The sequence below is a fragment of the Candidozyma duobushaemuli genome (assembly GCF_002926085.2).
Source record: "Candidozyma duobushaemuli strain B09383 chromosome Unknown C_B09383, whole genome shotgun sequence".
NCBI classification, from domain to species: domain Eukaryota; kingdom Fungi; phylum Ascomycota; class Pichiomycetes; order Serinales; family Metschnikowiaceae; genus Candidozyma; species Candidozyma duobushaemuli.
Window position 1 is genome coordinate 1,539,143 of NW_020289897.1, and position 24,701 is coordinate 1,563,843.

General features: G+C 47.7%; 9 protein-coding genes and 1 non-coding gene across 10 annotated transcripts; 3 read left to right on the forward strand and 7 right to left on the reverse strand. All coding sequences in view use genetic code 12, as the record gives it.

The window, feature by feature from the left end:
* Window positions 1-694: 694 nt before the first annotated feature.
* CXQ87_003563 (uncharacterized protein) lies at window positions 695-3,292 on the reverse strand (the record flags this gene model as incomplete). The annotated part of the gene is made up of 1 exon (XM_025482039.1): window positions 695-3,292. The coding sequence occupies one exon, from the start codon at window positions 3,290-3,292 to the stop codon at window positions 695-697; it is 2,598 nt and encodes an 865-aa protein (XP_025336657.1).
* A 2,500-nt stretch (window positions 3,293-5,792) lies between these two features.
* POT1 (acetyl-CoA C-acyltransferase) lies at window positions 5,793-7,049 on the reverse strand (the record flags this gene model as incomplete). Its single annotated transcript, XM_025482040.1, has 1 exon — window positions 5,793-7,049. The coding sequence occupies one exon, from the start codon at window positions 7,047-7,049 to the stop codon at window positions 5,793-5,795; it is 1,257 nt and encodes a 418-aa protein (XP_025336658.1).
* A 1,726-nt stretch (window positions 7,050-8,775) lies between these two features.
* Window positions 8,776-9,201, reverse strand: CXQ87_003565 (uncharacterized protein; the record flags this gene model as incomplete). Its single annotated transcript, XM_025482041.1, has 1 exon — window positions 8,776-9,201. The coding sequence occupies one exon, from the start codon at window positions 9,199-9,201 to the stop codon at window positions 8,776-8,778; it is 426 nt and encodes a 141-aa protein (XP_025336659.1).
* Window positions 9,202-9,890: 689 nt separating this feature from the next.
* CXQ87_003566 (uncharacterized protein) lies at window positions 9,891-11,156 on the reverse strand (the record flags this gene model as incomplete). Its single annotated transcript, XM_025482042.1, has 1 exon — window positions 9,891-11,156. The coding sequence occupies one exon, from the start codon at window positions 11,154-11,156 to the stop codon at window positions 9,891-9,893; it is 1,266 nt and encodes a 421-aa protein (XP_025336660.1).
* Window positions 11,157-12,985: 1,829 nt separating this feature from the next.
* On the forward strand, window positions 12,986-14,653 carry CXQ87_003567 (uncharacterized protein; the record flags this gene model as incomplete). The annotated part of the gene is made up of 1 exon (XM_025482043.1): window positions 12,986-14,653. The coding sequence occupies one exon, from the start codon at window positions 12,986-12,988 to the stop codon at window positions 14,651-14,653; it is 1,668 nt and encodes a 555-aa protein (XP_025336661.1).
* Window positions 14,654-14,699: 46 nt separating this feature from the next.
* CXQ87_003568 (uncharacterized protein) lies at window positions 14,700-15,962 on the reverse strand (the record flags this gene model as incomplete). The annotated part of the gene is made up of 1 exon (XM_025482044.1): window positions 14,700-15,962. The coding sequence occupies one exon, from the start codon at window positions 15,960-15,962 to the stop codon at window positions 14,700-14,702; it is 1,263 nt and encodes a 420-aa protein (XP_025336662.1).
* An 852-nt stretch (window positions 15,963-16,814) lies between these two features.
* CXQ87_003569 (uncharacterized protein) lies at window positions 16,815-18,185 on the forward strand (the record flags this gene model as incomplete). Its single annotated transcript, XM_025482045.1, has 1 exon — window positions 16,815-18,185. One exon carries the CDS (start codon window positions 16,815-16,817, stop codon window positions 18,183-18,185), a length of 1,371 nt encoding a protein of 456 aa, XP_025336663.1.
* Window positions 18,186-18,610: 425 nt separating this feature from the next.
* CXQ87_003570 lies at window positions 18,611-18,682 on the reverse strand. Its single transcript has one exon. It is a non-coding gene; the product is annotated as a tRNA-Met (tRNA).
* Window positions 18,683-19,347: 665 nt separating this feature from the next.
* Window positions 19,348-20,730, reverse strand: CXQ87_003571 (histidine phosphatase family protein; the record flags this gene model as incomplete). The annotated part of the gene is made up of 1 exon (XM_025482046.1): window positions 19,348-20,730. One exon carries the CDS (start codon window positions 20,728-20,730, stop codon window positions 19,348-19,350), a length of 1,383 nt encoding a protein of 460 aa, XP_025336664.1.
* A 1,636-nt stretch (window positions 20,731-22,366) lies between these two features.
* CXQ87_003572 (uncharacterized protein) lies at window positions 22,367-24,196 on the forward strand (the record flags this gene model as incomplete). Its single annotated transcript, XM_025482047.1, has 1 exon — window positions 22,367-24,196. One exon carries the CDS (start codon window positions 22,367-22,369, stop codon window positions 24,194-24,196), a length of 1,830 nt encoding a protein of 609 aa, XP_025336665.1.
* Window positions 24,197-24,701: the final 505 nt, after the last annotated feature.

Consider the following 24,701-nt stretch of genomic DNA (forward strand, 5'->3'; position numbering starts at 1 on the left):
GTTGCATTTGCTGTAGGATACTATGCCAGGTGAGAGGGGCCTGATTGACTCTGACATGCCCATAAGCCTCAATCGATCGCGCTACCCTAATTTCGTAAATTCCTCCAATATATTGAACCCTCCTTACACAATGAATCCAATGAACATAATGAAACTCTCTAATCCAACCTCTAAGTCACTCGATCTAATTGGTTACGTCCCATGGCTCATAGAACACAAATTTAACTTCTCATAACATGCGATATTTTTATCTGCTTCGCCCCATGCGTGGGGATCTCACTCCTATAAATACTACCGCCAAGTACCGTGGTGGTCTTCTCCATGGAGGAGAACATTTTATTGTCTTGGTGCGGCCTCCACTGAAAGCTGGGTTTCCGGGAAATTTTTCTTTTTGAAGACCAAACTAATTGAATTTCATAGCACAATCGAGTATTTTACCGGTGTCTCTAATTTTTAAAGGTGTCCCTACATCGTTAGATACATACAAATCCCGATATCGCCAGCAGTGACATCATCCTTGCCTAGACCTATTCTCGACACGAAAGCCTTGTCCAGATTTCATGAACCGCTTTGTCCATTCTCCTCGTTTCTTGTCTACACCTTATGAAGTACTCTTTCGTCATATGCCAATGGTACCTTGATGGTATACCCTGTCTACAATATATCTCGTTATATAATGCATGCTCGTGTATCATTAATTGCTGGCGGCTTGCTCCTTGTATTGAGCTTCCTGTGGTGGCTCCTGGGGAGCTTCGTTTGGTATATCTTGTGCAGCCGGGGCCTGCTCGGCTTGGACCTCTTCCTTGGGTGCTTCTTCTATGGGCACTTCGTTCGGGGAGACCTCCTCAGCTCTGGCCTCCTCGGCTGATGTGTCGGGAGTGACATCAGAATCATCCGAAATCGGAACGAGCTCTTCTTTGGCGTCGTCATTAGCGTCTTCGGCTTTCACCTCCTGATTCTGCTTCGCCGCCTCTTCCTCTTGCTTCTGCTTCGCCGCCTCTTCCTTCTCTCTTGCCCGTTCACTCTCCTTCTGGGCCTCTATTTCTTCCTTCCTCACCTCGTCCTTGTATGCGTTGCTAAGCTCGAGAAGCTTGTCGACTTCCTCTTCGTATCTGATCTTATCAACATGGATATGATGCATGAATGTGTCGGCCCAAAGTGGGTGGTTCACAGTGTTGGAGTTTGAAAAGTGATTCACTCCTTCGATATACCGTTCCATACGGTTACGCAAAAGATGCTTCATCTGCTCCTCGTGGAACGCCGTGAAATCTCTCGTCAGAACATACTCCCTGAAAATCCACTCGTGCTTGATCAAGTTCTTGTGGTCATCCAAGTTCAACTTTTCAATCATCTTGGCGTCATCCTCGCTGACAACACGCTTCTCCTTCTTTACCGAGTTGTCCTCAACGAACTTGCCCTTGTTCTTGATGTACTCCGTGACAATCTTGTTGTTCACCCAAATACGAAGGTTTCTGAGGTAGTAGTAGTCTTGAAAGTTGGTCTGCAAGAAACCCTTGACTTGGTACTCCTGGTCAAGAAGCAAGCCAAAGTTCAGGGGAACGTAGCCAAGCTGGTTCTGGACTCCCAGCACAATCAAGGGTGACAACTCCTGTAATGAGCTGAAATGACGGTTTCTGCAGTTGTAGACCTGCTTCAATGCATTATCGACGAAAGTCAGCTTGCTCTGGGTACTGAGCTTCTTCTTGTTCTTGTCGAGGTTAATCTTGTAGTCATATCTGGATGGGGCTGTCTCATTACTGAGAGCAAGGCCAGTGATATCGACGTACAAACCGGTAGACACGTCAATAAAACGAGCGTCAATGTTGTTCATACCGTTACCACGCTCTCGGTGAGTGATACTGGAGCCAACGTCAACGAAGAACGAGCCCATACCGTTGAAATTCGTCTCATCACCAACGCCGTCAACACCAACATTTTCAACAACAAGGGTTTGATTGAACTCTCTGCCCAATCTATGCAAATCTCTAATCGGCATCTGAGCATCGGTGTCTGCATCCCAGGGGAAAGCCATACCGTTCCAGTACCAAGAAAGCAAAGAGCCATGCGCAATCCATGTGACAAGACCGTGGGTCTTGCAAAACTGGAGGTAGTTTTTGATGAGTCTATGCAAGACAAGCACTTGTCTGTCAGAATTGATTGTGAGACCATCAAAGAAACGCCAGTCGTGATGTTCGCCGAAGATCTTGGAGCTATCAGAGTTGACCAACTTCGCCTCGTCAAAGTACTTGACTGGAGTGGAAGTGCCAGTGGAGTCAAGCAAGCACTCGAGGTACTTCTTGTCCATGACGGATTTGTGGTCCATTCTTTTGAGTTCATCAATGACCTCTTTGGCGTCGACGTGGAACATGTCCTGGTCGAGGTGGATGACGGAATCACGCATCACGCCGTCGGCATTAGTGGGCGGTCTGGACTCCACAAGCTGGTTATACGCTTTGAGAACGTCGAATGAACGTCCGTCCAACTCGGTCATAATGTCTTCGACCATTCCATTGAACAAAACCGAGTTTCGATAGTTATTATTCTCGTGGTCTTCAACATCGATGACGTAAGAGCCCGCATCGTTCGTCAAAAACACAAGTTTCGTTGGACTGGGAAAGCCAGAGTAAAGGAAAGACTTGCCCAACATTCTCATGTTTTCTCTAGTTTGCGCATGGGGGAACTGACTGATACGCCAGCCCAAGGGAAACAGCGAGTCATCGTGACAATATTGTTCCACCGGTCTAGCCACAGAGCCCTTGAGCACCTTTCTCTGGTTGGAGATATCATACACCTCGGTACAATTGGGCTTAGCCTTCTCGGGTAAAAGAATGTACTTATTGAGATCTTTGAGGTCGACCCAGTCGGACCAATGAAACGGAACTGGCTTGTCTGGGTTCGCGCGAATCCAGTGGTAGTAGGCGGCGAGGGTAAATCTTGGGTCAAACGGCTGGATTAAAGGCTTATCGTCTGTGCCGTAATAGGACGGTATGGGCAAGGTGGTTTCGGGTATGTAGTTTGGGTTTATAAAAAAATTATCTGGGGAAGTGTTGTCGCCGAGTTTCTCGGTGGACACATCGTCTAGAGTCTGCTGGAACGAGGAGCTCGTATCTAGCTTAAGGTCGGCGGACATGTACTTGAAATATAGAATACGGAGGTTCAAATAGACCAGTTTGTGGTAGCGCTGAGCTAGCGACTTCATCGGGTTCAACGCTAGAAGCATTGAGTAGGCCACGATGACGGTCAAACATAGCACGGCGATTCGTGTTGTTTTCTTCAAGGTGACAACAACCATGCTGTGAAATGTGGGTGTTTGGAGGGGATCTAGAAAAAGGCGGTTGCGAAGAGAAAAAAAGAAGCAAATGGCTGGGTTTTATGCCCCAGGTGCTAAGCTGCTTGTCCGACACAGAGAACAGGTACCCAAGTGGACTATATAGCAGAAAACATACGCACGATCTCACAGCCATTGTAGCACAGGAAGTCGCGTCTGCGATGCAGGTGTTGCTCGGCGGGGCAGTCGAGGTGAGAAACGGGGAACCAGCGAGTGGTCAGGCGAAACTATTTAAAGGACGAGTTGGCCGCTATTTTAAAAAACTTGTTTTTGTGGTGGGAATCCGCGTATATATATAGTTCTTGGCGCTGGTGCTCAGCCGCAGGGGTAGCCAGGGCTCGGGCCGGTTTGTGGGGGACCGCACGGCACTAAATAAGCGAACAATCACGCCAATGACGACACATGGATTTTGTATTTTTGAACGCTCGTGTGACAGGCGGTTACAAACAGAGGTGTATGAAGGAAGACAAAGGGCGATGGATCAGAAACGGAAATGGGTGGAAGTGGTCTAGGTGGAAGTGGTCTCGGGGTGGAATTTGGCCTGTGGCTGCAAGTGGCGTGGTTTGGAGAAAATGGTCTATGGCGGTTTAAAGTGCACCCTTGTGGCTGCACCGTTGTCTTAAGCTTTGCCTCGCACACGCTAGCTTAAATTGTGGATGGATATGGGTGGAAGCTTATGTTCCACAGACGCACAATGGAGATGACGCGGATTCGCAGCAACTTACACTTTACGGTTTCGTTCAAGGCAAACGACCCCAAACAACCTCAAACGAAAGTACAAATGGATTCTCGAGGATCCCTCGTTTTTCAACCGTCTCCAGGGCTTCTTTCGGACGTTTCACTAACCTTCTTGGCTGCCAAGAGGCGCACTGCTTTCCACCTCGCGCAGCGCTTCATTGCTCGTGTGCGTGGAAAACGCTCACAATCAAGATCCCTGGCACATAGTCGAGGCTTCTGTCGTGAATTTGCTGCCATTGACACGATGGCGCTGAGGGGTTCTGATACTGGTACTTTTTTCCGCGATGCAGCCGCCGTGGTGGTTGTTATGGCGGTGGTGATACTTTGATATTTTTCAAGCGAGGTGCGTTTCCGGACGCTCGGTTGCTATGTATATTTTCCTTCCGGTTCATGTGGGTCCCACGAAGCGGCTGTTTCTGCTGCGCTGGCTATTTGGCGGCCCAATTGTGGAACAAATGATCCGGGTCCTGGCGGTTTCGAGCCATGCTCGGAAGAATGTCATCGCGTTTTGAAAAATTGCAATGCATCAACGGCGGAGGTTTCTTCTTTGATTGGGTCAGAGGTTCTCTCAAAAGGGAGCCACAACGGCCTCGGCTTTTTGTGTGCTATCTCGCAAATTGTGTTTCTGCAAGTTTGCAGCGGTCCGCTGGTGCTTGTGCTGCTTTTCTTCTCTCGCTGCTAGGTCTTTCCGATCCCTCCTCAAGCAGCTTCCCTATTCGGTGTTTTTGTTTCGGAAGCCTTTTACTAAGCTTTTTGCAACCAGGTTATTTCCAAAGCCGCCGGCTTGGCTTGTTCCGGCGGAGATCTCGATTCGGACCGGCCGTCTGTGCGGCTGTGGTGAAGAGTTGATGATTCTGAAGCGCTACATCATTGATTACGCAGAAGCAACGGATGGAGGCTTCCTCAAGGGATGTATTGTGCAAGCCTTTGTTCTGCAATTCGTTCTCTTCATTTTTGTGCCGATCATCCTCTACTGGCCTTTTTCAACCATCCTTTTGGGCCTTCCGAAACCCAGCAGGTAAATTCTCGGCACCACGCCTCACGATGCCCAGGCGTCTACCTCTACTTTCGACGTAAGTTTTTCACTGGTCGATTATCTTTTCGATCTTCGGCGCAGGATGTTCTTCTCGAGTTTTTCAGTGACGTCATGTCTGCTAGTCTCTTGAGCTTGTCTTGATTACCTAAATGGCCCGCATGAAATAGCTCAAAGGGTTATGAAGGGACCAGTACTCAGAGTTCAAAACGGCCATCGATGTAAGATGCAACGATTGGATCGCCTTCAAAACGAAATTGCCGATCAGAATAACGTCTTGGTTATGGTCCACGATCTTCCACTACTGGATAACTCGTAATCTACTCTACCATTTCATATAGAGGCGTTCTTAGGAGTCTTTAAACAGCGCATCAAACGCTTTCAAGCTACTAGTTTGAGAAGTTCTGATATCGTTTCTCCTTGACACTTCAATCCCTTCTCAACGGCTCCATAGAAGCTCGGAAATACATTCCTGCGGCATCGATATAACCGATGTACTTCCAAACGAACACAAAGCAAAATTCACAGGCTTTACGAAACGGGATTGGTCACAAGCGGACCCAGCCTATTCGTGAGACATGTAGCAGTTTTGTGATATTATGAAAATGGCGACCTTCGTCTTCGCCTTCTTCGCACCGGGGCCTACAAAATGCTAGTTCATCAAATGGCGTAGATTCCGTAATAAATATTTACTTACTCTCTGACAAGAATGGAGGCAGCACCCATACCGGTACCGATACACATGGAGGTCAAACCAATCTGGCCCTTCTTCAACAAAGGCAAGATGGTGGCGTACTGTCTGGCACCAGTACAGCCCAATGGGTGACCCAAGGCAATAGCACCACCGTTGATGTTCAACTTGTCAGCTGGAACGTTACAGGTCTCAGCAGAGTACAAGCACTGAGCGGCGAAAGCCTCGTTGATCTCGAAAATGTCAATGTCGGAGACGGTCAAACCAGCCTTCTTCAACACAGTTGGGATGGCAACAGCTGGACCGATACCCATGATCTCTGGTGGGACACCGACAGCGGAGCAGAGGACGAACTTACCCTCGATTGGGTAGCCCTTGGCCTCGGCAACAGATCTTCTCATCAACAACACGGCGGCAGCACCATCGGAAACCTGCGAGGCGTTACCAGCGTGAGTAGTACCGTCGGACTTGAAGGCTGGCTTCAACTTGGCCAAGGACTGGGCGGTAACACCCTTTCTTGGACCCTCGTCGGTGTCAACGATGATCTTCTTCTCGGCTGGCTCAGCGTTCTCCTCCTCGTCATCGTCATCGTCATCTCTGAGGATGGCCTCAATTGGCAAGATCTCGGACTTGAAAGCACCCGAGGAAACAGCCTGCTCGGCCTTTCTGTAAGACTCAGCAGCGAAAGCATCCTGCTTCTCTCTTGGAATCTTGTACTTGTCAGCAACGTTCTCGTTGGTGATACCCATAGGGATCAAACACTTGGCCATCTCGGCGTTCTCAGCCAAAGCTGGGTCAACCTTTGGAATGGCATCGGCACCGTAACCCTTGGTCATGGACTCGACACCGGCAGCGACACCGACATCGATCTCACCACACTTGATCTTGTTGGCAATCTCGGAAACGGCCATCAAACCGGAAGAACACTGTCTGTTCAAGGCAATGAAGGCAGCGGTGTTAGGGATACCGGCAGCAAGACAGGCACCTCTGTGCTCAGAAGCACCGGCGGCTCTGTTCAAAACGTTACCACAGGCAACGTCCTCAATCAAGTTGGGGTCGACACCGGTCTTCTTGAGGAAAGCCTCCAAGAACTTGGTCAAAATGTAGTCGGAACCAACATCTCTGAAGGAACCTCTACCACCCTTGGTCATGGCGGTTCTGTAGGCGCCGACAATGACAACGTCATCTGGGTTCTTCTCGAGAACGGCCTGCTTGGAGGAAGGGCTCAACTGGCCAGCCAACTGGTTCAATCTATCCATGGTGATATGTGAAAAAAAATGTGGGGTGATGGGCGAAAAAAATGAGGGAGCAGGGGGGTCTTTATACTTTTTCGAATCACATTCATACGCCAGGGCCACTCCGCATTTTGAGGCCGGTGCTGCATATGCACTACACACGTACCGAGGACCCCAGATTTAAGTCCTAAAACCCGTACACCACTCGCTGCAGCCGGCTCGCCGACGCCGGTAGAGCCAACGTTGACTTGGGAAAGGCAAAGATTTCACATTGTACTAGTGAAATGTCGCTGGCTAGTAGGCCAAATCAGCGTCTCCCAGTGCGACGCACATGAAAAAACCGTACACCACAAGCAGGACCGTTGGTTGCTTCCGCCCGCTCCGCCATGTGAAACCCCGCCGGAAGAGCACGTGACCGCCTTTCTACCGAGGCCTCCCCACGTCAGTCCAAGGCCACTATACGATTTGCATTGGGGAAATACGGAAAAATGAATTAGGGATCTGGGATCTTTTCATTACGAAGGTGTTTTTATTAAGAATTATAATTAATTACACTGGCCACTGGCGGGGACCTAGGTGGTACCCGCTCGATCAGATGCTATTGTCCCGCGACTAAGTCCTAAGATTGAACATGATAATATGGCATGACGTAGTGAAGATGAAAAATTCGGTGTCACAACCTAGGAGGGCTTGGATTTGCAAAACACGCAATCCTGTGAGTTAAGCTTATAAAATATTTTAAATGCCCCCTCGAGAACCTTGAATGGAGAAACGACCTGGGTATCTTTCACCTGCCACGATATCCACGGTTGCAAAATCGCACCGAGTCGCCCAGCCCCGAAGCCCGACTATCGAAAAACGGTGATTGGCGAGACAAAATGCCAATGACTCTTTGTTTGAACGGGGGCGAAACATAATCGTCGTTTTTCTTTACATTGATCCGCCCTCGTTATCTCCTCTACTACCCTTTTTTTCGATGGCAATACCCCAGGGGTCACCCTAGAGGCAAATGCAGAGGCTGGCTGCATAGCACCTATTATGCCAAAGAAGCCCGCAGAAGCCGCCACCGAGTATTTCGGCATCACGACTTTTACACTTTAGAGTTCAGGCATAGAAGGTTTCCAGCCAGCTCGGTTCCGGTGAGCCAACAAGGACCCGAGGCATCCCCAGCATAACTCCTCTGTACCCAATATTGTCTTCTCAACATAATCGGCCCCGTAACTGTAGTTTTTTGGGTTCGTGTAGCGACGGCCTTAAACCCTATCTTAACTCCACTCCGGTGCGTCTCCGAGACTAAAGCTGGGGTAGAGGGGTTCAACGGAAAATTGACGGGTGCGCCAGGTGCCTGTTTGGTCTCGAGGGAGCATGGTCCGAGGAGTTATTAAAACGTCGTCGTGGTGCTCTGGTGTGAGGAAGGTATTAAAATCCGGGTCTGCCGACTGGTCATTGACTCTGGAGGGTCTTTGGAGGGTGGTGATTGGGTAACAAGCGGTGGGCTCGATGATGGTGGTGATGGTGGGTGGATTCCCGATTGGGTAATGGCCGAAAGGCTTTTGTCTGTCTTTCTATCGGGTGAAGCCTAATAGCGCTTTATACTGTTCTGTCTTGGGGCCTTTGATGTCATCCGTGGTTGGCCAATGCTAAGTGTAGCTCACGTAACCTGCTCTTTAAATTAGTCTTTATGGTTTGAATCCACAAGCATAGGGCCCTCCTCCCCATCCTTCAATCTCTCGTTGAAGCGTTCCACCACCTACGCCTTGTCCTCTCTCTCAAAAGAGAAGATGCCAATGAAAGGATCGATCTTATCGGGCCTTCCTTCAGGGCACTGACCCGTAAATATAAGCAGAGGCTCCGCGTCTTCCTTGCCCAACTCCACCTGGTGCACCTTTTCCTTGTCATCTCCAGAAAGCCCTATGATCTTGGTGAAGTCGATCCGTAGCGTGTTTTCCTCGTCCACAACCACAAAAAGCTTATATCTCTGGTCCTGCAAGTCTGCACTGTCGTTGTAGTGGATCGTTCCTTTGGAGGTTCCTGTAATTAGACCCATGGTGGACCCTATGCCCATGATATTCGTGCCCTTGACCTTCATGTAGACACCTGAAAGGCCAAATGGAGAACAGTGGATTTCAAGGTCGCACTCGTTGGCATACTGAAATTCGAGGTCTTTTTCCGACATGGTGCTGTGAGTATGGGATTAGTTGGAGTAGAAGGTGTAGTTGGTTTTGGATGTGATGCGTACATCAACAGTCTGCAGACAGGGAAGCGGAGGAAGACGGCGGACGCCAGATTCCATAAAATAGAGAAGCTTTATCGAAAGAGGAAAAATAACCTGGAACCTCCTGGTGTAGGGAGGGTGTGGTCTTGTTTTTATGTGATTTTGATGAAATGTGGTGGTTCATAGGGTGGCTGCGAAATGGACCCTGAATGACTCAGAGGTGGAAGGAAGCGAGGACTCAAGGACGGAGTGAAAAGAATTCATGGCAAATAGTAGAGTGTAATTGATGGAAGCAAAGAAAAAGTTGGCCTTTTTGCTTTATTGCTTGTGGGTGGTTTAGTGTCTCGTTGGTATCCACATAAGCCTGTACAAGTAGTATGGGCCTTGAGAATATAGAACCCCCGCTTCAAGACTAAGAAACATACAAGCGATCAAATATATCTTCCTTTTCTTTGAAACAAATGTTGTTAATATGGCCTGTGTCCGCTTAAGGGCAAAATTCCTACATACACCTCCAATGGAACCCCAAATATCCACTACAAACACTACTACTTTCCTTTTCACATTTTTTTTATTTTTTTCTATTTTTCACATTTTTTTTTTTTTTTTTTTTTTTTTTATAATTTTAAATTTTTGGAGAAGCCATCCCGTCAGGGGCCGTGCACAACATAGGCACAGGCAGGCTTCTTGTTCCGTCTTCTTCTCTGTCTTCTCTTGAAGCCGGGGAGATTCTGCCTTCTTCTCTTTGTGTTTCTCCGGCAGCTTCTCTGCTGAGGCACTGGCGACCTCTCGGGGGCAGGAAGCTCCGAAACACAAACCTTGGGTGGAGAAAGCAAAGTAGCAGGTTCCTTGAATTCAACCTGCTCCACCTCTTGTGACAGGGGAGATGTCAAAGAGGGAGCCTTGGCTCTGTCGGACTCCAGAGGGGAAGTTGATCTGAAGTCGGAGGTCTCGATAACCTCGACACGTGGTGGGAAAGGGTCCTTGATGAGGATTATTTTGGTATCATCAAGCACGCAGGTAGTTGGTGTAGCAGAGGTGTAAAAGACGGCCTTCTTCACCTGGGGAAGGTGCTTCCAGTACGAGTGGTAGTACTCGAAAAGCTGCAAAAGCTTGGTGAAGTTGGGGCCCATCTTGGCCACCTGCTTGGAGGTATCCATTGGAACCTCTTGGACCAATCCTGGATGGACCAACTCGGGGACCTTGAAGGTCTTGGTCAAACAAAGAAGTTCTCTCTTTTCCCTGCGAATAGAGCGCTGGAACTTCTTCAGAGCAGCTGGGGGAGCATTTGGAGCCACAAGGTTGAATCTACCATTGTGAATCTCCAAAATGTCGATGGGGAAGATGGGGGTGTAGCACAAGTCCACTGCTCTGGATACCTGGGGAAGAGTGGGGTATCTGGACTTGTACAAGTCACAAAGCTTCAAAAGCTTCATGAAGTTGTGGTAGGGCGACAAGAAGCCCACCTGGAGGTTGGCTGGTTCAGTCTGAGTTGGAGTAGCTTCACTGCGGTTTCGAGAGAGGCTGCCTCTGCTGGTTGGGACGCTAATCTCCAACCCAAATTCCTCGTCAGACTCAGAATCAGACTCGTTCAAGTCGTTCTGAGTGTCGCAGCAATGCTGAAGATTATCAAGAGTCTTCATGTCGCTGTCGTTGAGAAGTGGAATCTCATACAAAGCGTGGTCGCCAAAGAAGGCCTGAGAAGGCTCGTTCTTTTTGATCACGGTAGTCTTTTGGTGAGAAGCAGCAGCCTCGTCCACCTTGGACTGGAAAAGGGCACTAGCCTCAGGGCTAGACTTGGACTTCGCATACTGGGTAAAGAAGTCGTTGAGTTCCTCGGCGCTGAAAGTGAGCTCGAGGGGCTGGGTGGACAAGCCACCGAAAGCGTTAGCTGGAATCGAAATAGTTGTAGACATTGTTGCTTGTGTTTGTGTACGGAGTAGATGCTCTGGTGTCAAACTGGGGAAGAAGATGTGGTGGATAGAGAATGGGAAGAGAGGAGGGAAGGGCTCTATTTATTTTCCGATTCTGGTGGGTTTAGAAAATATTCGAGTGTTGATGACCAGGCGAGGGCTGGTTGAAGTCATGCCGTTGGTGTTGGAGTTACTAGTTTGGTGCGAGAAGTGGAGGAGGACGTAGCTTAATGGGCTGAAGTCTGGGGTGGTTGGATTTTCGATAATCAGCAATAACCTGTGTTTTCTGATCATTTCGATACCCACAAATGTTCATTTTGTCTGGTTCAGGCAGAAACTAAATGGGTGCAAAAAACAAGTCCTCAGTATGTACTATCGCACCTGGGATCAAAATGGTAGGTGCAGCGATAAGATAATGCATCAAGAAAAATACGGATCAACCTGTGCTCAATAAGGGAATTGCAGAGATAAACGAGGTCACGTCGGAGATGAAAAAGCATTTATTTTACAAATTTGGGTCACCCATGGTGAATATTATGAGAACACTATGGAAGGTGCTCGGTCAATGGGCATTTGGCGTCATAGCAGGCACCGTAGAACCGTGGACAATAGCCTGGAAGCACAAAGAACTTTCTGAACTAATAACTGGACTGTAGAGTGTGAATAGGAAAGAATCGTAGTGTCCCGTTCATAAATCTATCGTTCTACGAGCAACTGTGTGTTTCAAGCAATCATCTGTTCTTTAAGAAACGCAGTCTCATCGCTTCTGCCACTTTCGGTGTCACCTTCAGAAATGATCTTCAGAATCGGTCTACCCTGAATTAACCTCTACCCCTCAGCAGCTAGTACCCTGCTGGATCCTAGTTTTGCCGTAGACCAAAATCCAAAAACGCCTTCTCAAATCATCCTAATAAAACGCAACGGAAAATTCCCGCCATACCTTTTTCGTCTTGTCCAGAAGCCGATGTGCATCCACCATATCACCTACCCGGTACTACCTTCTTATCGCTCATCCACACCTGAGCCTCACTAATCTGATAACGAATAATCACGAAACCACAGTCCCCACCACAAACCTGCTAAACCTTAGATGTTTCAGGCAAACTCTGACTTTTGACCACATCGAACGCTCAATCGGTTATGGCCTCCAGAAACGGAAGGTCTATGCTGGTAGCGCAAAATCAGCACCTTCTTCGCATACCTCAGGCGACCTATGACGCAATCGGAACAATTATCAAAAGTGCATTTTCCAACACCTTTTCCAAAGAACACCGAATCCGGGCTTCTATGCTCAGCGGATGCGGGCCGGTGTCAAAAACAAAAAACGCCTTGTTCTCTACTGCGAGATTGCCTTGCCAAGCTGCGGCTCTCCATATAAAAAATCACTTCAGCACGTTCCAAGGCGTCATCTCGGACAACTAGCCCTACCTTCTAAAAAAAAAAAACCTGATTTGAATCTACCGCCTAATTTGAATCACGGCGATTAGATCATCGGAAGATGCACTTTTGTAGACTATGCAGCCGCCGGCTTTTCACCACAGTATCAACCGCACTGTGGCTCTTGTAAATCGCCTACCTTGCTTATTAGCAGCCACAGAAACAGTGCAGATGTGCATCGAAACGTCAAATTCCAGCAACGCCATTGGTCCATCTAAACAGTTTCTGCATTTGACGCTGCACCTTCGGCGTTAGCGGCCTTTTTCTCTCCTTCTAACGCATCCAATTGATCATCTTCTTCATGAGCGGCTACTAACTTCTGCAGTGCCTGCGTCGCCTAGATATCTTGCAGCCATGTATTTAAGGCATCGAAATTCCCCCATTTTTCATCCAGCATGAGCAAATCTGACAGTGTCATCCTGGAGACGGCTTCCGTCAGGTCGGCCTCCAGCACAGGCAAATCCAACAATGTCGACGTTTCCGTCGTTGATCTCGAGTCGCTAAAGCCGGACTCCGACTCGCTCAAGAACAATGTTTTCGAAAAGGAAGCCAACCTCGATAGAGGCCTTAAACAGCGTCATATCCAGATGTTGTCGTTGGTGGGTGTTTTCGGCACAGGTTTGTTCTTGTCGAGTGGAAAAACGCTAGCCTTGACAGGTAATGTGGGAATGTTGCTTTCCTACTTGTTCATCGGGTTTCTTGTCGGTTTGAACCAATTGGCCATGATCGAATTATCCTGTTTGATGCCCGTGACAGGCTCCTACATCAGACACGGCGACCACTTTGTGGATTCCGCTTACTCCTTTGCATTGGGCTGGATCGGTGTGTACCAGCATATTCTTCCGAGTGAAATTTCAGCTACTGCGGTGGTGATGGGCTACTGGAGCGACTTGAACCCGGCCGTGTGGATCACCGTTTTCATTGTGGTGATTCTCGCATGCAACTCGTACAAAATTCGGTTCTACGGTGAAGTCGAGTTCTTCTTTGGTGTGCTCAAGGTGCTTCTCATTGCCGGTCTCATCATTCTTTCCATTGTTTTGGACCTTGGTGGGGTCGCTGGCGTAGACAGAATTGGCTTCCGTAACTGGAAGAAAACGCCATTTGTTGAATACTACACCGACGGAAACCTCGGCCAGTTCTTGTCCTGGTGGAAAGCTACCGGATCCACCGTCTACGCTTTCGGTGGTATCAACGCTATTTCCTTCTATGCTGGTGAAACTCAGAGCCCCAGACACTCCATCTACACTGCCGGAAAGCGTATTTTCTTCAGAGTGTTTGTGCTTTACATCCTCACAGTCTTTGGTCTCACGCTTATTCTTCCAGCAGACAATCCAAAAATTGCCAACACCACAGGCGACTCCACAGGCTCTCCTTTCGTCATTGCCATCCAAGACGCCGGCATCAAGGGTCTCCCCAGTGTGATCAATGCCGTTGTGTTGACGTCAGCATTTTCTGCAGCCAACATGGGTTTGGTCCAGACCTCCAGAAACCTCTTTGCCTTAGCATCCAAGGGTCAGGCACCCAAATTCTTCCTCAAGACCAACAGATTTGGATTGCCCTATTGGGGTGTGGCGGTCTCGGCTTCCTTCATGCCCTTGGCCTACATGAGTGTCAGCTCTAGTGCTTCTACGGTTTTTGGCTGGTTCCAGAACTTGACGAGTGCCAACCTTCTTTTGGTGTGGATTGCCATTGGCATCAATCATTTGCACTTGATGAGGGCCTTGAAGGTCCAGGGCTACAGCAGAGCAGATTTGCCATACAGAATGCCCTTGGCCCAGTATGCGGCGCCGTTCTCGTTGTTCTTCTTTGTCGTTCTTCTTTTGACAGGCGGCTACGAGAACTTCTTGAATGACAATTTCGACATTTCCTCATTCTTCAGTTCCTACTTTGTGATTCCCCTTTTCACATTTTTGTTCCTCTTCTGGAAGATCCTCAAAAAGACCAAGTACAAGAAGCCTGAGGACGTGGACTTGAAGGTCTTGTTCAAGGATATCGAGGAGAACCCAGAGGACATTCCTCCACCCAACCGCGGCTGGAGAATCATCAAATACCTTTGGGAGTAATATGCGAGTCATTTATACATTTGAGAGTAATTATGCATTAATGCCGTTATGTAGCCTTTACTTCTTCCATCAACTGGACGATCCTCTGGTACTCCTGTGGAGGAAGTCCCAAAACCTCAATATTGTTGCTCACAAAATTGACGATATCAACAAGCGGCAAGCTCTCTTGCAGTTTTATCCAGCTCTCAGCGTTCACCTTGAAGTTCTTTTCGAAAGCCTTGGCTTCCTGCGTGATCTCCACCAACGACTTGTCTGTCTTATCTAGACCAACCTTCTTAGCCACAAGCAAGTTTGTGCTGAAATTGGTGGGGATGCTCAAGGTCGGTGTGATATCAGGATACTCGATTGGAATCGAAAGGAAGATGTCAGCGTGGTTATTTTGGAAGTTCCAAAGCCATGGCACTTTCTTACCAGCCACTGGCACAATAACCTTATAGCGAATCTCCTTGGCAGATTTGTGGAACAACTTGACGTGGTGGGCAAGTTTCGTGCACATTTCATCGATGTACTTGATTCTGAGTCTGTTTGTTTCACTGCTGATGTGTGGTGCTGGAGGTTCCGGTGGAGGTGTAGGAGGAACCACAACAGGCGTAGTTTCTCTAGTAGCTTGAGCAGGTGATGCGTTTTCTGTAGGCTTGAAGCTCACAAACTTCATTGTCTGTCTCTTTTCCTGCTTCAAGAAATCTTCCAAGTACTTGTTGAGCGTTTGAATCTGCGATAATAGGCCTCTCCCATCCACAAGGGTAATATCAGACTCGATCTTCTTTTTCAGTCTTGCCACAGTGGCAATCTCCTTGAAGCCTCTTTCAATATTGATGCTGAAGCCTCTGGGAATATCGCTATTGAGAACAATGATCGATGGGAGCTCTTTCGTATCCTTGGGGTAGTTTGGAGGAATGGTCAAGTTGAACTTCAACGTATCCAACTCAAAGGGGAAGTCGGGGTCAGCGGGGGGTATCATGAAACTGAGATACAACGGTTGCAGGGCATCTCGTTTTATTAGACGGAGTACATGGTTAATGACGATCTCTGCTTTTGCCTTCTTGGGAACGTTTTCCTGGTTCTCTAACTGTAGCAGAACAATCTTCTCGACCGCAAGACCATTTATCGTTATAGGAATGTACTTTTTGACGAGCTTCACAATCTCCAAGAATCGGTAGTCCTGTTCGGGTGTCTCTGGGGTCGATGCCTTCTTCAGCTTGCCTCTTCGACTCTGCTTCTCTTCGCCTTCTTTGGGAGACTTTCTTGGGCGACGCCTGTGCATTCTCCTTTGTTTGCTGGAGCCTTCAGCCAGCGACAGACCCTCCATTTATGCGATAAGTGTTTCGAGCTGAATCAGGATTATCACTCATACTGAGCAATGGTGGTGATGTTGTCACGTGACTCCCATTTTAAGGGGCGAAAATCTGGCAGAAGTAGGGGTAAAGGGATGCTTTGCTGGACCTTCATGGCTAGAATATGAGCCAATGACCACTTCCAGTCATATATCAGAGTCATTGGCTGGAATTGGAGGTATCTAGGGTATGGTTGATTGGTGGTGTACGGGTGCAACATGTAATGGCTGCAAAAGGGTCTCCCGGTCAATCAAAATGCATTATTGCGATCGAATTATTGTTTTTTTTTTTTTTTTTTTTTGGTTCCGCTGTCTTCAAACGTCTCCTTCTTCTCTACTCTTTTCTCCGCAGCCTCCACTACCTATTGAAGTGCAAGCAAATGCTAAGTCACAGCACAAATGGCCATTATAGTAGGTCTAGTGGGAGTCCCACTTCATTCAATTTCTTCTTCATGTCATTTGAGCAAATTTCTGGTCACTAAGCTCCTAATCCTCCCACATCCATCACTTCCACCTCCTGCTTACATAAGCGCTGACCAAGCTCCTCCATCTACCACATCCCTCGATCAGCTAATTGCAACGTAGAAAGTGCAGTGCTCTATTTCCAAAAAATAAAACGTCCTAGTCACTCCCAGTCCATTGATCTTGCCTCAATCGTGCTTTGTGACGCTGGCCTGAGGTCATTCATTGTGCTACACTTACTCCATAGGTGGCTGCGAAAACGGTAACTCCAACTCCAACAAGCCAACTTTGCAACATAAATTGAAGTCCTTTTCGCCAGAAAATGAATCGCCCATCACCACATTCACAAAGCACTTCCCCACAGGCATGTCCGTTCTTACCGCCATGACTCCAGCTTCTACCAAGTTTGTGCCTTTCAAGGCACCTTCCCAGATGCCCAAGGCAAAGGCCACCTCGGCCATTGCTACGCCACAAGCTACAGGATCCAAGTGGGTCCCTCTTAACCCAGACCCCTTTGCGCCGCCCAAGAAGAGTGTGTTCAAAAAGGCCGTTTCTCTGGTGAATAGCGCAATGCCAGTTGTGCTAGACAAGCTCCACGCAGCCTCGAGAAACGCTCTTTTTGTAACCAGGGCAATTTTTGGCGACTTTGTTCCTGAGGTGATTGAAAACGATCACTACGCCTCGTCGTCCTCGAGTTCCTTCCGTTCGAGGTTCCTGGACAAACTCCCTAGCGAAATCGAGTTCACCCACTCGTTTACCGCTTTCAAGGTGGACAGAAACGGAAAGGGCGTGAATTTGCACAATTCTCTACAATTGGCCATTCCTCGTCTTTTCAAGCGCCGTCCAGCCCAGCGAATCGCTCGGTTTCTCAATACTCTTGAAAACCAAACGGTGAGCCACGATGCCACCAAGATTACCTTCAAGCCAACGGTCAGATTGACCACCTACCTTACTGAGGATCCAGCAAATTTTGTTCCTCGAGTGTGCTCCCCAGATGCCTCTGGTTCTGCTGTCAGAAAGCCCAAGACTTTTCCCATTCAGACGCAGCAGCCATGGCAAAAGGTGAATTTCGAATTTTACGAGAAACTCGCCTCTAAGACCTTCGACGCCATCGAAGGCGATACCCTGTCTTCTGCCGAAGAGTTGGCCCACCGACTCAAGACCCTTTACCGTGTGCTTCAGTCCCAGATGGTGCACCAGGTCAGAGCCAACTTTGTGTCTGGAGGACAGAAGATGCTGTCTTTTAACAGCCGTATTTCCAGAATTTCGGGCCATCTTCGTGCCCTTTTCATGGAGCTGGACCTCATCAACGAGGACTACAAGGAGGGTGTTTGCAACCACCTGATCCAATCCAGACTCACTGATGTGTTGGACAAGCTTCGCCGGGCCAAGTCCGAGGTGGAGTTTTTCAAGAAGGACCTCGATGCCGCTTTAAGTGAGGCCCTACTGGTCCAGATGCTCACGGAAGCCAGAGAATGTGTGAGAATCAGCACCATGGTGACTCTTCGTCACTTTGACCTCACCGAAAATGTCAAGGACAGTGACGGCATTTTCTTCGCTGATTGCGGGCAACACTCTTACAGAAGAGCGCTAGCTGACATTGAGCGAATTTTGCCTGTTGTCACTGACGTTTTTCTGACTGACCATTTGCATGTCACTATGAGGGCCACCTCCAGGGTGTTTCTGGTTGTGGACTCGTTGATCTACGATGCCGAGCGGTTGCGGAGTTTTCTCTAGGGTTTCGCTGGCGGTCTCACTAATTAAAGTATAAAAAATTTAAAAAAAGAAAAATATGTTGTAGTGAAGTAGTGGACATGATGTGTTGGTTCGTGATATTGGGTTGAGGATCGCGAATGGAGACAAATGTGATGATACACAAAAAAGTGCAAAATAATTTGTAGTTTGTGAGGGCGGTACAAAGAAGCTTGAGGGTTGTTAAGCTGGAGGTTCAAAACTTATGGACCTGGTGATGGTTTCAGATTCGACAAAGTAGGAAGTATTACGTTGGTTTGTTTGGCTGCAAAATGGATCTGCGAACTGCCTTGGTTCATTCCTGGTATAGAAATCGCTCGAACGGATTATAACGTTGCGTTTGGGCAATATGAATGAAGAAGAATTATCATTGTTTGTTAAGAATTATATAAAGCAAAATGCAAAAAAACTAGCGCAGCCAGGTTTCGATCCTGGGACATCAGGGTTATGAGCCCTGCGCGCTTCCACTGCGCCACTGCGCTTGACAGTAAAGAGACAATAGGCCGGGTTTGATAATTGCCATAAAATAAGCGGTATATGCAGGCCGTGGAAAATGGCAAAAATCGAAGAAGAGCCGGTTTTTGATGTTTTTAGCAAGCTGAGGTCTTTTGTCTATTACTGAGGACGTGATGAGGCTGCAAAGAGTGCCTCCCACATAATCCCCTTCTGCCCCAACAATTGAAAAGGGCAATGTTTCGCCGAAGGGTCGATGACATAATATGATTTGAAAAACCAGCAAAGATACATTGTCGCTCGCTATCCACCCCAACTAACAAGAACAAGGTGTGAAGTCATAGCCACTCTGGTATCTGGTAACTTGAGAGAAGGTTTTTTACTATATAATTTCGGTTTATAGCTTTTAAAGCTAAGGAGCAGGTGAGTGAGACACCGATCCCGAAGCGACCTTCAATCAACGTCTTCAGCAAAAAAAAAAAAAAATAAGAGGCGTATACGACGAATTGAACAGTCTCTAACTTTGACCGTATGGAGTGCCAATATTTTACTACAACAATGATGCTCTGAATGAAACGATATGACAAAATCGAAGGCTCAATGCAACCCCTCATGAAATTCAAAATTCATTAAACTATTTTGGGTATACGAATCAGAATGGTAGCGAAGGAAGAAGCGAATAAATAGGCGACATCTACGAGTCGATGTCTGGAGCAGAGTAGTTCTGCGTAGCATAGTCCCACAAGAAAGTTACCTGGTCAGGCACATCCTCAGCCTGACACTGGGAGGCAAAGTCCTTGCCCTCGAGTCTGGTGTTCACGTAGTCCTCGTAATCAGAAAGCTTACAAGAAAAGCCTGGACCGTCCTGGCAGTGTTTAACTGGAATGACAGCGTCGTTGACCAAGAATCTGACGTAAATGTCGTCACCACACTTCAACTTTTCAGTGTACAATCTGGCGCCCATGGGCACAATCAGGGAGTGGGCGTATGGAATAGGGAAAGGAATGTGGTCATATGGCAAAGGCTCATCTGGAGCCAAAAGGCCAAGGGCAGAGTGGAAGTTCTCAATGTTGGTGTCGTGAGTAAAAGACAAGACAAACTTCTGTGGAGGGTTCTCCTCCTTCAAGTAGGCCAACGTGGCGTTCAAGTATGGAGCTCCGATGGTCTCGGTGAGCTTGTTGCCTGGACCGTTGTTGTAGTAGTAGGAGATGTCCAGACGGTAAGAGCTCTTGACAAGCTCGTCGTTGGTGAACAAGTTGCAGAAAGGCGAGGAGCCCCTGACGTTGATTTCGTAGGCACACCAGGCGACCAAAGTGTTTAGGTCGCCCTTGGACAACTTGAAGTTGTTGCCCTTGGAGATTCTCTCAATAGCGGCATCCCAGAAATCCGTGTTGAAGTTTCTGTAGCTGTGGTCGACGTCCTTTTTCCAGTCCTTGCAAGCGACATTTGGAGTCAAGGAGTTGGCACCGTATTTGCGTTCTTCAGCAATCACAGCAAACTTGGCGGTTTCGTCACCGTAGTCATCGCCAAAAAGACCTCTGGCAAAGTATCTAGCCGTAGCATGGCATCTGCCTGAATTGGAAGTAAAAACGGTCAATGGTTCCAGAGACTTTGCAAAAAGATCGCTGTATCTGGCTCTGAAGTCAGCTCCATGGTTGTAGGCATCAGAGGTACCAGCATAGAGACCCTGGGAGTTTTGAGGCGACGTCTCCTTTTCGTAGTACTCCTTGTTGGTGACAAAGTACTCGTAGTCGTTGAGGAACGCCAATTCACCAACGAACGTTTCAGTGTGGTTCTTGATTCTGCCGTACAACTCCTCAAACAGGCGACCCTTGCCCTTCGATGGAAACCTCTCTCCGTGTCTGGACAACAAGTGGACCTGTTCAACAGTGCACTGGTCAGGAATAGAAGTAGAAATACCGTAGCCCGGGTGTTGAATGTATGGACCAGCACCACCCAAGTACTTGATCAAGTTGTACTGTTCAGTAGAGGCCTGGTTGGGAGTAGCGACATCCTGGAACACCAGCTGGGTGGTGAGGAGCAAGCCGTTGTTGATCAAAGGAGAGATTGCAACCATTTTCTAGAGATCATAAACAAGAAATTGCCGTCCATTTATATCTTATCTTGAAGCGCACGTGTGGTATGTGCGTGATAAGGTACCCATGTGGTTTTCGGAAAAACAAGCAGTTGTACCTACAGGACGGCCATTGTAAACAAGCACGGCACGTAGGCGAGGGTGCTTTTGTGGAGGTTTGATCTGGGGATTTTCCATGGGGCCAAGACAAGTGCTACAGTTAGCACTCGTTAGTATGCGTTGACAGCATATACGAATGTGTCAAATGAGGAAAGAAGGAAGTGAAGAAGACGTTTCGGCGCCTGGTGCCTAATTAAACTATTGTTGATCACAATAGCCGAAATGCACAATATAAGTCTTTTGGCCATGTGGGGCAGTGTATTGATGCAGTTGTATTAGGTATCAGTGCAGCATCAACATCGATGTGCAGATGGTCCCTGAGGCCTCAATTGGGGTAATAGAGTTCAAGGTTTTACACCAATCTTTCGCTTATCTTTCTGATCATCCTCTTGATTGTTGATATGTCACCGTGGCTTGGGGAGGCTCAGGTTGTGTGACGTACGGTAAGACCCACCTCGCTTAAACCTGACACAACCGAGCATTATCTACAAAGCCTTGATAACGCAAATCTCTGCACAGTCCCGGGAAATCAATTTCCGAGGTTTTCGGGGAGTTGATTGGAGGAGTCTATTTGGAACCGTGTCGTGTGACCGTGTTGTGTGTTGTTGATATTTGGTGTTGCCGCTGTTTAGTGTGGGGTGGGAATGTCACTTGTCTTTGCAATACATACAAATTGGCGAATTGGATTGGGTACTTGGGTCACAGTGGGGAACTCGTGTGGGGTGTTTTATGGAGAGGGAAATTCGAATGTCATGTTTATCTCGGGCTCGTTTGGTTGATAGTTACAACTAGGATGGTCTTCACTGGGCTCTGAAGTACCGTGAATCACTAGTAAAGCCATGGTTCATGGGATTTAGGGGAAGCGCCAGAATGTCAGTGTAATAAACTGTACATTTTGATCTTCTCTTGGGTCATTCTCAGTATCCACTGCCTCTAGTGTGTTATATTTGCAGCCGGATTGGTCTACAATGGAACCGCATCTACCTGGTGGGAATAATCCAAAACCCAATGTTCTCAATGGAAGCCCCATAGAGCCTAGTTGACAGGGAGTGCTATAGTAGCAGAGGACACGCCTAAAGTGGACTTCTGTGAAAACTTCAACCTGACTTTCACTGCTTTCTATATGATCACCATACTACAATTGACTTGCTACCGCATTGCCGAAACAACCAGGGAAAAGAACACAATCAATTCAATTCTTTTACTCCTTCCTCAAATCATCTCTGTCCCATAAACTCGGTCACTCGTCACCTCTTTTCGCTGCACCACCTACTTCTTGTACCTGCTCTGATGGCTGCGAAAAAGGGCACTTTGAGAAACTCAAGCACAAATCCACCCCAGTTCGGAAATTGCAAGTGAAACCAGGATATATTTTTCAGAAAGCCCACTCAGCCTGCTATTGGAATTTCCTTACCATGAACCCCGTGGCGGAGCCGTCCACGTCCAATGGAGTATTTGTACCACGGGAAACAGCCTCCAGTCAATTGCATCATCACCACTCTACCATTCAACAACCATAATGCCCGCTCTCAATTCAAAAGAAAAAAGCAAAAGATTAACCACCAATCTGGTCATTCTTGGCCTCACTCAGCCAAGTGATTGTGTACTTCCAAGAAAGTACAGACACTTCAGTCAGCTGCAGCTTGATCTTTTCGGGGAACAACATAGTCTGGTCATTCCGGAGCAGCAGCCTCCTCATGTGGAGAAAGATCTGTTTCCAGGTTTGAGCCTGGCATTTTCCAAAAGGAAGTGTGCAAATGGTGATATCCAGGCTCAAGTACGTTTTGTGTCAGATCGTCTGAGTGAATTGTCCAGAAGCGACTCTGACTCTTCAGATGCTACATTTCACTCTTGCTCTTCAGAAACTCCCACCGAGCCACAAGAGCCACCACAGAGAGATGATGACGAGGAACCACCTCGGAAGATCAGAAAGAAGCTCAACTACCGGGTCGCCATGAAGCTCTACAACATCAAGAGAATTCATGAAGAGGCGAAGAAGAAGTATTTGGCTTCCTTGGAAGCCAGCCAGTCTGAGGTAGAAATTGAGCAGTCCGAGGAAGAGAACAAGCAGCCTAAGGAGGAGCAGTCTGAAACAGACGAGGTAGAGGAAGCCTCTGAGGATCTCTGCTTACGCCGTTTTCCTTCCAACAGAGCCTTTGAAAAAGTTGATAAGAGCTCTCCAATTGAGCCTGCGGAACTTCCAGACGACCTCTTTGAGGACGACTTGTTTGAGGGTAACTCAAATGGCGAAGTTAACGAGGACATCGAGGATATCTCCGAAGACGATTCCGAGGACAGCTCAGATGAGGATTCAGAAACTGAAGAGGATCTTCCAGAACCCATTGCAGCCATTCGTAGGCACCAGCAGACATACGTACACTCGAACTACGACCTCAATCGGTTGAACATCCTCGCAAAGAATGTCCAGAAACCAGAGGTGTTCAAAAGACTGCCGACGAAAACCCGTTTTTCCGACGACGAGTCAGACGAGGAGATTGTGTTTTCCATTGACTTTGAAAAAGAGGAAGCTCCAAGTGACGTTGTTTCTTGTCCAGGCAATTACTCCATCATTTCGCAGCCACTACTCAAACCACAGCAGAAGACTTATGGGGTCAAGAAGCGCATTGTCACCGAGGACCTCGACCTCAAAATGCCAACTTCGCAAGTGGAGCTTGAAATCGAGCGTCTTTTCATTGCCACCGATTTCGAACACCAATGCTACTCAGACGAGGACTACTACATTGAGATTGACAGCTTGATCACCCGTTTCTGCGGTCTCTACCGTGTGGCTGGACAATGTATCAACGAAACAGTTGCTCGCTGGTTTGTCCAAATAAACAACATCTACCATGGCATTCGTGTGGATATTGAGGAAAACACCAAGCTTGTCAACGGTCTCATCAATGTGCTCGAGTGCAAGTATGCTGAGGACGAAAAACTCGTTGTCGATATCAAGCAACTCGAAAACCTCGTGACCAAGTACCTGGAGCTCGAGCAGAAAGTGAAGGCACTTCGCCAGGTTGGAATCGTGGAGCGTTTTGTGGATAGACACAGCTTCTCACTTAATATCCAGCAACGACTTGAGGAACTTTTCCAGGAGTTTTGCCGGGTCCACATGGAGCAGCTTGAAATTGATGATGAGGAAGAAGCCACTTTTCTTCTTCACAAGCATGTGTACGACGAGGCCTGTTTGTTGCAGGATAGCATGAAGGAGGAGGACTGTTTGGCGGCTTTTGAGGAGTACCGTCTTGAGTTGGAGCGGTCTTCGAGGTACTTCGGTGATCTTCTCCTTCTCTTTTTGGAGGCCTACGAGTGGCGGGGTCAGCAGGTAACCGAGCTGTCCCAGTAGCTAGCTTTTAACATAGGATGTATATTGGGTGGTGTAGGTTGGTAGAGATGAAGTAGGGTTGAAATTGACCCAGCAGTTCGATTTTGTTGAGTTAGAGGATTTAAGTCTATGGTGGAATTGAATGAAGAAGTACAGGTGACGTTTGCTGAGGTGAAGTACAGAAAACGGTAAGTCCATCTTTCAGTAGGTTCAAGAAGACATGACATTGCTCAATAACCGATAGAGAAGGGGAGGTGACGCAATTGGCAGAGGGGGTTATTCAGTATCATTTGAGTAATCGCTCGATTTGTGGCATCCAGAGTTCATACTTTTTAAATATCACCATATGTCACTAACCTACTATTATGTCACAGTAGGACCATTACAGAACAACAAACGAGCCTTCCAATACAAAGAAAGGTTGTTGGCCACTAAGATTATGGTTCTAGTAGTACTTAAATGTATCTAAATCAGCAGAGGTTAATATCGTGGATGTCGACTCCATTGATGACTTGACCCACAAGTG